General features: G+C 45.0%; 1 protein-coding gene across 1 annotated transcript in view; it reads right to left on the bottom strand.

The window, feature by feature from the left end:
• LOC107125559 (monocarboxylate transporter 1-like) overlaps positions 1-13,835 on the bottom strand; it is a 67,769-nt gene that overhangs the window by 19,245 nt on the left and 34,689 nt on the right. Inside the window, exon 2 of the mRNA XM_015428982.1 lies at positions 2,759-3,015. Within this exon, the coding sequence (XP_015284468.1) occupies positions 2,759-2,975 (217 nt within the window). The 5' untranslated portion in view covers positions 2,976-3,015. The remainder of the gene's footprint in view (positions 1-2,758; positions 3,016-13,835) is intronic.

Here is a 13,835-nt window from a genome sequence, read left to right as displayed (position 1 = left end):
CAGTGACACATACAGAGCTTAAACTACTCAACAATACCAAGACTACCTTAATTCTATACCATTGACCATTTCTTATAACTTTGATAACTCTAGAAAGGATAGAATCAACCTCAAGGATCTGAAGGAATCCATGCAGAATGGTACAGATCTAGAAAGCACAGTATTTCATGCAAATGTGGAGGGCTAGAGAAGATTAATTAGCAACAAGTTTTAGTGGTTCCACTCCTGAAACACAGCTTACAATTTCTGTAGTACTAAAGCCTTTTCTTCAGGGCATACACTGGTCCTAGGATGTACCTTTAAGCATACAAGCAGCGACTCTGCTGAAACTAAGCAGATCTAGATTTGATCAGTGCCTAGTTGGGATTTCAAGTATGCCAACTGGACTTCCATAATGGAAGAAAGGTATCATTTAGTTAATAAAATCATTAAATAATGTTTTAATCAAACACAAAGGCTTGCTTTTAAACAAATTTATTTTGCTTTTAAACAAATTTAGAAGCTACATTCTGTGACTGATCCATGTGTCACTGCTGAGAGGATTAAGGAACTGGATTATCTATCCAGAGTCTGCGAACAGGTTTGTTTCAATTCAGATACAATTAAAATACCATATCCCAACATCTTAATTCCTTTATAGAGACTTTTTGGCCCCCTTACCACTGCAAAGCATCCACAGAAACACTGACGACAATAACAAAGTCAAATTTAGTATTGCTAGACTTTGTACATCTTTTTACCTTGGCAGCATCTCCCTTATATATAAAAGCCGAATGGTGGTGGCACTTCTCTAGAACATTCCACACGCTCCGGAATTGGTTGGCGCCCTAGTGTGTCACTCAGAAGCTCCCTCCCCCCCATAGCCAGTCAGGTTATTTGCATATGCAGCCTCATTGGTCTTTGCCTCAGAACACAAAGGTCATTTGCATATGCGACTTGATTGGCTTTTGCCTCTAACATTCTAAACACTTTGCTGTTCTGAGGTAAAATCTGTCCAGTCTCCAGGTGAGGGCTGGAGATCACTCAGAATTACAACTGCTTTCCAGATGGCAGAGATCAGTTCCCCTGGAGAAAATGGTGGGCTCTGTATCCTTATATGCTGCTGAGGTGGCCCCCATATGTGGCCCCCAATGTGACGTAGCAGTCAGGGCTTCAGAGCATGGGAGAGGCTGCATGTGTGTGGGGGTGGAAATGGAAGAGTGAGGGGGAAATAAAGGTAGGTTGATGATTGGCTGGGAAAGAGATAGGGTTGCCAACTCCAGGTGGGAAATTCCTGGAGATGTGAGGGATGGAGCCTGGAGAGGGTGAGGTTTCAGGAGGCGTGGGACTTCGGACACGTACAAAGCCATAGACTCCACCCTCCAAACCAACCATTCCCTCCTGGGTAACAATCGTTGCCAATCTCCAGGTGAGGGCTGGAGATCACTCAAAATTACAACTGTTCTTTAGGTAGCAGAGATCAGTTCCTCCGAGAAAATGGTGGACTCAGTGTCATTATACCCTGCTGAGGTTGCCACAGCAAATTGACACTGAGTGTCCAAGGCTGGAGCACCCGCCCAGAGCCTCTTTCTAGAGGCCGTTGTATTTATTTCCACAACGGGCTTTTTTCCTATTAGTATATAAATTATATATACCCATATGAGATTCATACACATACATAGTACAGCGACCATTGTAACTAAACTTTTTCAAGAGTCATGACAGTAAGGACAGAACATAAATATTATAATGAGATATTTGGAAACCAAGTTGCAAACCTCAACCTATCCTATTTCTTCATTATGTAACAAAACAAATCTTTTTCGTTTGAAAGGTTCTGATAGAGGCTTTCTATTTTGTTTTTAATTTAAATTGTTCCAACTGTAGTAAAGCTGGGTCTTAAATATGAAGTGTTCTAAAGCTGTTGGTAATGAGATCAATTTTTAGCAAACACAGTTAAAATTTAAACTATATTTCACCCTCACTGTGAAAGAGCTTGAAGGAAGAAGATATTTCTCAAACTTGTACTTTTAAGTCCCAGTGTTAAGACTTATGGGCATACTGTGTCATTTCAACTTCAGTTGCAAGAAACTGAAGCACGGAAAATATACCTAAGGCTAATCTATCTCTCTAGGCAGGTTTCTCGATTATTATGTTTATTTCATTTACATTCTGCCTGTCTTTCTTCAAGGTGGTGTACACAATGGTTCCCAAGTGGTCTCACATTCAGACAAGTCACCACACCTGAATGTGTTCAGCTTTTCCAAGGCTGTTGCATCTTCAAACACCACCAAGGGAGACACACACAGTTGTAATGCCTGGGAAAGCCAGTTCTTTTCTCTGCTCCTTCACCATATTGCACCAGACTTGTGAGGCTGAAAATCCATTTCTTTTAATTATTCAAATTAACTTTAAGGAACAAGTTATGCACATGCCCTAGCTACTTAAGGCAGTCTTCTGAAAAGATAAGGGAGGCACATTACAGGAAGGACAATTTTAGAATTACACAAGTAATCCCCCAAAAGGTTTAATTTATGGCTTTGAAAAGAAGCAGGACAGATTAAGCCTATTTTTTCCCATTTGGAGTATTAAAATAAATTCAGTCCCCCACATGAGAAACCAAATAAGGTACCTAAAAAAGATTAATGATGCCTTCTGGACTCTAACATATGACCTAAATTAGAAAAAGCAAATAAAGGGAGCCTACACACACATACACACACACAAGTATGCAGACTACATAGTTAAACTACGTAGCTTGTTCAATTTGCAAACTTACCTCCTCCATACATTACTGCCAGCATAATGGAAGAGATCCAGGAAACTTTGCTGCTAGATGCATCAAAGATTTGTTCTATCTCTTTGAAGAATACTGTGATGGACTTTGGAAACGCATAGGAAAAGCCAATTGAGATAAAGGCACCGACAACTACAGCCCAGCCCCATCCTCCTTCTGGTGGTGTGTATCCCACAGGGCCTCCAATTGCTGGTGGCATCTTGATCCAAAGGGTGACAATTCAGTTAGAAATCAAAGATCTGCAAAGAAAATAGAGCAAGATTATTACAGTTGCAGAATCTCCTTGGTTGTTTTCAGGTATCTGGAAATAAACTAAGTGCTGCATGCAGACACTTCCCTCTACTTCTACCCAACATTTGTAGTTTGAGTCCCAGTGTTATTTGGCTATCATCCAATTGATATACCAATTTTTAGTGATCAGCAGTTGATGGTACCTAGGTTCATGGATACTTATGCCAGTCCATATTGAAAACTATGAGTTTCACGTGCACTTAGCTTTAAAGAAATGTGATGTTAAAACTTAAATTCAACAGCTGAAGACTGTGTGATCCTGACCACAATTAAAGATCAGCAGCTAGAGGCTGATTTCTGCTTTGCATCCACTACTCTCACACATACACAGTGACTCCAACATCAAGACAGCCAATAGCTGGAAGAAAAACCCCTTCCCCCATAAGATCACAGTCACTCTGTAGACAGTTCTTGTTCTCTTAAATTTTAATAGCCATGTTATCCATTAATATTGAAGTAGAGAAAGGCATGAATCCATACAACATATAGCTTTTTAAAAAAGAGACAGACAATATCCCAGTATTTTAGAAATAGTCCATAACTTTTTTCAGTAATTTTGCATTGTGCGCATGTGTGCCAGTGCCTGGAAGCCATGGTGGCCTCTGGCAACTCCTACTGGGGCATTGAGGACATTCAAAGAAGTGGCTTGATAGCCTGCCTCTGCCTCCTGACCCTGGTATTCTTTGGAGGTCTCACATCCAGGGGTCTTTTTGTAGAAAAAGAGCTGCCGGAGCTCATTAGCATAACTCATTAGCATATGCCACACCCTCTGACATCACCGGAAGTGTGTCATAAGGCTACACCCTCTGACATCACCGGAAGTGTGTCAGAAGGCCACACTCACCACTCAGGCTCCACCCCAGTCCAACACACTGTGTCACACATCAGCCAAAAATACCAGGGGCCCTCCTGAGATCCACCAGCAGGGCCTGAAATTCAGAAGCCCTCCCACTCTTGCCCCCCCAAGCACCAAGAACGGAGAGCATCACTGCGCCAGAAATAAGAACATAAGAGAAGCCATGCTGGATCAGGCAGGTGGCCCATCCAGTCCAACACACTGTGTCACACATTGGCCAAAAATACCAGGGGCCCTCCAGAGGTCCACCAACGAGTGGGGGCTTCATTCAAGCTGCTCTGAGCGGCCAGAACGATGGAGGGGGAGGGGTTGGGGTTGATACACATACATCTTGCATGTACATCTGTGTATAAGAAAGAGAGAATTCATGTTCACTTTACCAATGAAACCACAAACCAGTACTGAATAAATGTGGGATCTCATCTCAGTCACATGTTTGGGAGTGCATGCATTGAATGTAACATGAGAATTACCCACCTTCCTAAGTGTGCTGGAATCAGTTGGCTTAAGGGTATAATTGTGCTTAGGCTGGCTCAGTTAAACTTGGATGATTGGACAATAAGGTATAGATATTCCATTATTTGCATGGATTTAGCTGAAGAAAACTGAAACCAAGGGAAAATGAGATAATTAAATCTGTAATTAAGTTATAGGTAAATTTTAGCCCTGATATTACCTCTACTGGCATCAGTGAGTTTACTCTGCTTTTAAAGAAATATGATTTGTGGGTGGTTTTCCTATGCGGCATTAATCAGATTTATGAGCTTTTATAGAGAAAACAAGAAGGCTAATTACATACAATTAGATGAAAGGAAAAAAACGGGAGCCACTTACCTCCTTTTGCCCCAGTATTTACAAATCAGAAACCTGATTGTAAGAGTCCAAAGAAGTTGTGGTATAAGAAGTTTGATGGAATTTGTACAGTTAGTACGTTCATGGACGTATTTGAAAGTATTTGTCTTTAAAACAGGACTTTTCTCCACATGGAATGTAGCAAGCCCTGGCGTTGGGGGTGGGGGCACTTCCACACAATGGTGTGCTGTTCCAAGTATGGCTCAGAGGATCCTGGGGCTTTCACTTTTGAGCCAGAGCAAAGGAGACTGAAAGGAGAAAGTGTGGGGTGCTGCAGGTGGAGTGTCAATATAGGGACATGATGGAATTAAGCTCCATATTATCACACACACACACACAGAGTTCTTCGATGTGCTATTTTTCTGTGTTCACAGCTGAACCATGGTGTCTGTTTAACTGTGGCTCAGCTATGAAAAGGAAAGAGGGGGAGTTCGTGTCAACAGGGGGAGAGCAGTGTGACTGAGTGGTGGGAATGGAAGCGGCGGCTCTTGCCTGAAAAACACCCCTCCGGGGGTTGGAGTGGGGTGGGGGGGTGGCGGGAGGGCGGCGGGAGGGCGGGATCCAGGAGTCGCTGGCAGAGATAGGCGGTCGCGCCGGCATCGCCGCCAGCAGCAGCAGAAGCACTCCGGTGTGTGGACGCGCCTCCCTGCTCCCCCCGCAGAGCTCCGCTTCCGCAGACAGCAAGAGCCGCCGCTGGGAAGGCAGCTTCCCTTCGTTGTCCATAGCGAGCCGGAGGATCAGTTGCACGCTTGTGCGGCTCCTCCTGTGGCTTTAATTATTTTCTACCCACGAAAGAAGCGCGGGGGGGGAATCTCATGAGGGTCAAACACCAATTTGGGGACGTGTCTGTCTCCCGGCTGTGCCTCCCCACCGGCCTTTTCCCAGTCAGCACTCACCAACGCAGCCGCGGACCAGAATCTGCTCGGAGCAACGGCAGCGTTCGGGTGTTTTATTATTTTTTTTCTCCCTTTTTGCAAGGAGGGCACCTTGGCTTGACACGGCACCGAGCCAATCAGAGGGAGGCGCCTGAAGGGACTTGTGACGGGGGAGGCAGGCTTTTCTCTCCCCACCCCTGCCAGCGCTGTGCAGGGGGAGAAGTGGGAGGGAGGCTGGGCAGGCGGAGCGGGGTGGGCTGCTGCTGGTGAGGGGCGGCCGGTGTGTGTGTGTGGGGTCTGGGTCTGCTCATCCCCGGCCCTCCCCCCTCCTCCGCGGCCTTTCCTGCAGCCTGAACCCGCCCCGGGGAGATGGGACTGGAGGCACACTGCCTGTCCCCCAGTGGCCTGGGACCCTCTCCCCTGCCCCGGCCACGCGGTCCTCTGATGGGGAGACAAGCTCTGGCAGGTCTGGCACCTGAGGCACTGCCGGGCAGGAAGGGGGCGGTCCGTCCGCAGCCCAGCCAGGGACGGGGGTGGGTGGGAGGAGCCCCTTCTCCATGCAGCGCTTTCCTCCTATCCCCGCCTCCGCTGCCTTTCTTGGCCTCTCCTGCCTGCCGGTTGTGGCAGCGGCCTGCGGGCGGGAATAGCCCCTTCTCCAGCGTGGCGGTTTCCTCCTCTGCTCGAAGCAGAGGGCGGTCTGAAGGGGGCGGGGCTTCACCATGTGACTGCCTCCCTGAGCGTCTCTCCCAGAGCGACGGACTGGGGAGCTCCGGTAGGATGAGACCCCTGCTCACATCCAAATACTTGCCAGGATCGGCCCTGCTTAGCTTCCAAGATCTGATATCAGGCTTGCCTGGGCTATCCAGGTCAGGGCAGAAGTAGTCCATAACTTTCGTAGGACTACTGACACTTTAACACACACCCCACAACAGACGTAAATTGTACAACTTTTTCCTTCTGCAAAATGCATTCCTTTATTCTTGTAATCCTCCCCTCCAATCTCCTGGTTCTGTAAACCACTACTAATCTATGGAAATCCACTAGTCTTAATCTGAGTTCTAGAATCACTTTTCTTTATTTTTGTTGTTTGAAGGGCCACCCATTCTAGCAACTTGGTCAGTAGCTCTGAAAATTCCAAATGTTCACAGCTCTCAGTGGAAACATCTCTCAAGAATTTCCAAAACAGATACCTGATGCTCATATGATGGCAACAGTTTTCAGTGATGTTGAAGCTGTTTCCTGCCTTTTGTCTTCACAGGTTATCACATTAACTAGTCTAGACCCATATTGTCCTGTACCAGTCTGAAGCAACAGAAAGATCTTCTGGGTGAAATATACTATTCTGTCCTATGACATTACTATTCAACTGGGAAGTGCCAAGATGATCCTCAAGAAAGATCATCGTTCCTTTAGCTACAAGATCTAACACTACTGAATGAAAACTTGGGAAGCTTAAATGATCTTGATAGAAAGCACCATCTGTTTGACCATTTACTGAAGAGACAAGAAGCTCTCTCCATTCACTGGTGCCAGCCATCTACTCCTACTCTTCTGGATCCCAAAGAGTACATAAAAGGTTTCAGAAGCAGGGAGGGATGTTACCAAACACCACTACTGAAGCAGGAGGAGGCAAAGAAAACACCACTTTTTCGGGGACGTTGGAAAATACCCGTCCCTTGCACTGAAATCTCACTTTATTTACAATCATTCTTGAAAAGAGCTCTGAAGGTTAGTAAACAAATCTAAATTTAGCAGTGGCCGATAACAAAGGAAAATCTAAGTATCTGCCTACGTGACTTGCATAGGCTTCATGGGATCAGGATTGCTGCCGGCATTGAATGCAGCTTGTGCAAAAATTTTAGCAGCTGCCCCGTTTCCAGGTTTCTCACTCTTCTTCCGATATGTGAGGAGCTAACACAAGATAAAAGAGGCGAATGCCCACTGTTGGGTGAAAATGGAGAAACTCTGACAGAGGACAGAGAGAAAGAAAGCAGGAAACCAGTTTGGTTTAGTGGTTAAGTGCATGGACTCTAATCTGGGAGAACTGGGTTTGATTCCCCACCCCTCCACTTGCAGCTGCTGGATAACCTTGGACAACCCATTTATTTATTTATTTATTTATCTAACGCCACCCTCTGTCCCCGACCTTGGAGAAAGGAAACAAGCCATTGCAAGGCAAGCCCTTGAATTCCAGTTCTGTCAGCACTGTTCTCTCAAGAAGCCCATTGTTCTGTTAGAGCTGTTCTCTCAAGGACAGTTTTCTCAGAGCTCTTTCAGCCCCACCTACCTCACAGGGTGTTTGTTGTGGGGAGGGGAGGGGAGGGGAAAGGAAAGGAATTTGTAAGACGTTATCTGAGACTCCGAGTGAAGGGCGGGGTATAAATCCAATCTCCTCTTCTCCTGTATTTTGCCTCAGTTTTTTCCCCTGAAGAAGAGAACAGGCTCATCCAGAGACGGTAGTAGGCAAGTCACAGCATCTGGGCTCCTGGTTGACATGGACAGAGAGGTAGCTGAGAAGCACCTGGCTTCACTGAATGAGTACAAATCCCCAGGGCCACATGGTATGCACCCAAGAGTGCTCAAAGAACTTTTTAGAGAACTTGCAGAGCATTTGTCCATCATCTTCCAGACCTCTTGGAGGATGGGAGACATGCCACACAACTGGAGGAGGGCAGATGTTATCCCAATTTTCGAAAAAGGGAACACAGATAACCCAGGAAACTACAGGCCAGTCAGTCTGACCTCTGTCCCAGGGAAGATACTGGAGCAGATTTTAAAGGGATCGATCTGCAAGCATCTAAAAGACAACTTGGTGATCTGGGGGAGTCAGCACAGATCTGTACCCAACAGGTCCTGCCAGACCAACCTCATTTCCTTCTCTGATCGAGTGACGAGCTTACTGGATTGAGGGAATGCTGTCGATGATATTTACCTGACTTTTGACAGGGTTCCCCATGATATTCTGATGGGTAAACTAGGGGACTGTGGACTGGACTCTAGGATAGTTAGGTGGATAGGGAACTGGAAGGAGAACCGCACTCAGAGAGTAGTTGTTGATGGCATTTCATTTGAATGGAGGGAGTGGTGTCCAGTGGGATGCCACAGGACTTGGTTCTGGGCCCGGTAGTTTTCAATATTTTTATAAATAATCTGGATGAGGGTGTGGAGGCGATATTCATTGAATTTGCAGATTACACCAAATTGGGAGAAGCAGCAAACAAACCAGAAGATAGAGCTAGAATTCAATGAACATGCTGGAAAAGTGGGCAGATGTGAACAAAATGGAATTTAACAAGGATAAGTGCCAAATTCTACTTCTGGGTAACAAAAATAAGGAACATGCAGACTGGATGGGGATACACTTCTGAGTAGCAGTGTGTGTGTGAACAAGATCTTGAGGTAAGGATGAACTGAAAGTTAAATATGAGCAGCTAGTGTGATGCGGTGACAAAAAAGGCTAATGCAATCTTGGGGTGTATCAACAGAGGCATAACATCCAAATTGCAAGATAACACAGTCCTGCTGTACACTTCATTGGTCAGGCTGCCCCTTGAGTATTGTGTACAGTTCTGGAGGCCTTACTTCAAAAAAGATGTGGATAGAATGGAGCATGCACAGAGGAGAACCTCGAGGATGATCAGGGGCTTGGAGACCAAGCCCTATGAAGAAAGGCTGAGGGACTCAGGAATGTTTAGTCTGGAGAAGAAGAGGGGGGAAATGATTGCTCTCTTTAAGTATTTGAAGGGCTATCATTTAGAGGAGGGCAGGGAGCTGTTCCTGCTGGCAGCAGAGAACAGGACTTGCAGAGGGAATCGGTTGCCAGAAGGAATTGTATCCCGCAGAGCTTCCTGGAACCTATTAGGTCCATTTGACTCCGCGGGCGAGCATAAATCTGGGAGGATTAGGGATACTCAGGGAGGATTAGGGATACTCAGATGGGCCACCAGGCCCCTGCCTGGTGGAATGAGCTCCTGTGTGAGATCAGGGCCCTGCAGGATTTATTAGAATTCCGCAGGGCCTGCAAGATGGAGCTCTTCCACCAGACCTTTGGTTGAGGCAGCGGGCTTCCTTGGGCTGGCCCCTATCTGTAGCCTGGGTACTGAAATCTTAAATCTTAAAGATCTTTTTAAAAAATTAAATCTTAATACGATCGACCACTGAGGTATCTGGTTTTTATTAGAGTTGTATGGCACATGTTACGTTATTTTGTGTTTTAATGTGGTTTTAATTGTGTTATATTTTATATTGTTGGAACCCACCCTGAGCCTGTTCAGGGGACAGCAGGATATAAATCCAAATAAATAAATAAATAAACAAATAAATAAATAAATAGGTTTAAATTAAGGGCAAGAAGGCACTATCAGGAAAACCTTTTTTACAGTAAGAGTTGTGCAACGGTGGAAATCAGCTACCTAGGGAGGTGGCAAGTTCCCTCTCACTGACAGTCTTTAAGCACTGGCTGGATTCTCACAATTCAAGAACTCGTGGACACGCAATGAAACTGCTGAGCAGTCGGGTTAGAACAGATAAAATAAAGTATTTCTTCACCCAAAGAGTGATTAACACATGGAATTCACTGCCACAGGAGGTGGTGGCAGCTACAAGCATGGACGGCTTCAAGAGGGAATTAGATAAACATATGAAGCAGAGGTCCATCAGTGGCTATTAGTCACAAGGTATAGATAAGAACTCTCAGTCTAGGGCAAGTGATGCACTGTATTCTTGGTGCTTGGAGGGGCAACAGTGGGAGAGCTTCTACTGTCCTGGCCCCACTGCTGGACCTCCTGATGGCACCTAGTATTTTTGGCCACTGTGTGACAGAGTGTTGGACTGGATGGGCCATTGGCCTGATCCAACATTGGCTTCTCTTATGTTCTTATTGACAAACACTTGTCAGCGATACTTTAGGCTGATCCTGCATTGAGCCTGTATGGCCTCTTCCAACTTTGTGATTCTATTATTCTAACACAGGATTTGACAACAATCTTTTAAAAGATCTTGCTCTCCTGTTTCATCTTGTACCAGTCACTGAATTTAAATTTGCTCATATTCATTTCTCTACATTCAGCCTAGGCAAGAAAACAAAAGAAGCATTTAAAATACTCCTGCATGAAGACTAGGGCTTTGTGTATCTCAGATTATACCCTTCATGTAAACATGTAACTATTTAGTTGAGAGCTATACCTGTAAAGCATCAGCATGAACGCTAGGACTCCTGCTCACCAGTCTGATTCATACAAAAGCAATCTTAAGCCACCCAAATGGCCACAGCAGAGTCTTGCATTATTTTATAAAGTTTATGATAGCTTCATTTGTCGCTCATACTGTAACAGTCTTAAAACTTACAACTCAAAACAATGTTTATATCAAATATTTTATTTTTAAAAGGAGTTAGGCACTTCACTCATCTAACCCCTATCTTGAGATAAGAATACTTTCTGCAGAAAGTTTAGTTGTCCAGGAACAAAAAACTAAGGACAGTGGCTGTTTCTTGATCAAAATACAACACAAGATTGTCATGAGCAGGGCCACCATATTGGGGCGTTAATAAAAGAAACATTTGAGAAATACCACACACATTCGCTACTGATCTATCCAGCCCAATTCCAGGTGAGTGTCAGCAGGGCTTGACAAATACAGGATGCCAGATCGTCATGTTGCCTAGAAATTTCACTGTAGCACCTAGTATTTTAAGCTATGATTTGTAGTGTTTCTTGGCCATCTTCAGTAGAAATATAAAGTTTACTTAAGAACGTAAGAGAAGTCAATGTTGGATCAGGGCAATGGTCCATCTAGTCCAACACTCTATCACACAGTGGCCAAAAATACCAGGTGCCATCATTATTTCACATCAGCATGTTTTCTTGTATGACATAAAAACGCATGTGAGTGAAGTTGTTGTCATTGTTTTGCTTATGTTAACTTTATGCCATTCAGTGGTAGCAGATGAATTCATTTCTTAACCAGCTTCTTTCTATACTGATTCCAACACTCAAAATAAACGGAGCTTTTAAATGTAATAATGAAATTTTGAGAAACTCGGGAGAAGTTAGGTTAGGGTTAGGTTTTTACGGTGATGACCACTAACTATCATAACCCCATATAAATATATCTAATTCACAACATGGCCAAATCTGTAGATACTTTAATCCAGAGACTGGAGCCATGAGCTGCCAAAACGGACCTTTCCATATAACTGAAAACCTTCTAAGTTTACAGAAAAATCTAAAGTCTAAAATAAAAATAATAACAACATCCCCTGAATAATAGAAGAAGCACCTGTAGCTTTAAAAAACAAACACCCTCAGGGGCTGTTGCTAGGCACACTATTGCCAGCCTTCAGGCCTTGACTTCTGCAAGTCAAAGGCAAGGGAAGGGGGCAGGGGCCTTTGCAGGGCTGTTTTGGCCTTTCATAGAATCATAGAATGTTAGAGTTGGAAGGGACCTTGCAGGTCATCTAGTCCAACCCCCTGCACTCTGCAGGAGCATAGCCAAAAGATAGTCCTACAACATACCTGAAAGATGGCCGTACAGCCTCCGCTTGAAAACGTTCAGTGAAGGAGCATCCACCACCTCCCAAGGCAGTCTGTTCCACTGCTCAACCACTCTTACAGCTAGGAAGTTTCTCCTGATATTTAGCCAGTAACAACTGTCTTGTAATTTCCACCCATTAGATCTAGTCTTGCAATCCAGAGCAAGAGAGCACAGATCTGCTCCATCTTCTACATGACAGCCCTTCAAATATTTGAAGACTGCAATCATGTCCCCTCTAAGCCTTCTCTTTCCCAGGCTAAATATACCCAACTCTTTGAGCCTTTCTTCATAAGACTTGGATTCCAACCCTCTCACCATCCTGGTTGCCCTCTTCTGGACATGCTCAAGCTTGTCAACATCTTTCCTAAAATGTGGTGCCCCAAACTGGACACAGTACTCCAGGTGACCCCTGACCATAGCAGAATAGAGTGGAATTACCACCTCCCATGACCTGGACACAATGCTTCTGTTAATGCATCCTAGGGATGACTCATTGGGCCAGGGCCAGCAGCAACTACTAAGTGACTTGCTAATGTGCAACTTGCACGACTCATCCAAGCATAGTTTTTTGCTGCTGTTCAATAGCAGCCACTTTCCAAAAGCCAGTGTTTTGTGTAGTGGTTAGAGCAGGAATTGCAAAACACAAGCCACAGCCCAGGGGCCTGAACCAGCCTGTCCAGGGCTCCTATCTGGCCTTTGAGCAACTAGTGCAAGGGAGGGAAGGCAAGAGGCTGCCGGGGGGGGGGGGGGATAAGCGGGCACATGCAGTGAGGTGTGCGTAGTTAAAGCTGTCAAGAAATAGAAAGGAAATTGCTAGGGGGCAGTACCAGTGTTCTCTCTAAGCTGAGTTAGTGTGAGCTAGCTCAGTTTTTTAGCCTCTGGCTCATACACTTTTCTTTTGGCTCAGGAAAAATGGCTCCAGAGCAAACTAATTTATGCAGCAGCCAAATCGTTTGCTCACAACTTTAATGCCAGTAGCTCATAAAGTAGTTTTTTGCTCACAAGACTCCATAGCTTAGAGGAAGCATTGGGCAGTATTATAAGGCTGAGGTAAAATAATGTGGTAGGAATGGCAGTGAAGGCAGAGAAAGAGGAGGTCCAGTGATTTTTTCCCCTTCCACCTCCTCCAATCACAGCCCAGCAAGGATTGGCAAAGCCATTACATGGAAGGGCAGAACCAAGTGATTGGCGTTGCCAGTGCTGCACTAAACAGCAACTGTGAAAGGGGTTGGCAAGAGGAGGCTTGTGGAGCAGCGGTTTGCAGATGAAGGATGGGGCCAGCTGGGGAGAGAGGAGGAAGGCCAACACATCGACTGGGAGGTAACTGTGCTGTCTTATGCATGCTGCTCTGAGAATGGGCCTTTGGACACTTACCATAAAGGGTCTTTCTCCTCTGAGGAAAGGATGACATCTTATGAGTGATTCCCACCATCCATTTAGAGAGACAGGAACTAAATTCTTCCATGCCCCTCACTTTCAGTTCCAGGAATTCCTAAAAGCTGTAAGAACATATCACAACTATTCTGTGTACACTAGAACTTAGAGAACAGTAACGGGCATAGCAACGGTAACAGATAACCAGAGAAAATCAGTTAACATGAAGGTAGAAGCTAAGCATTAGACTCAGCTCATAGTTTAAAGAAGAGTTCAG

This window comes from Gekko japonicus, unplaced genomic scaffold (assembly GCF_001447785.1).
Source record: "Gekko japonicus isolate JY-2015 unplaced genomic scaffold, Gekko_japonicus_V1.1 scaffold1236, whole genome shotgun sequence".
NCBI classification, from domain to species: Eukaryota; Metazoa; Chordata; class Lepidosauria; order Squamata; family Gekkonidae; genus Gekko; species Gekko japonicus.
Note: the sequence above shows the minus strand (reverse complement) of the source record. Positions and strands in the feature narration are given on the sequence as shown.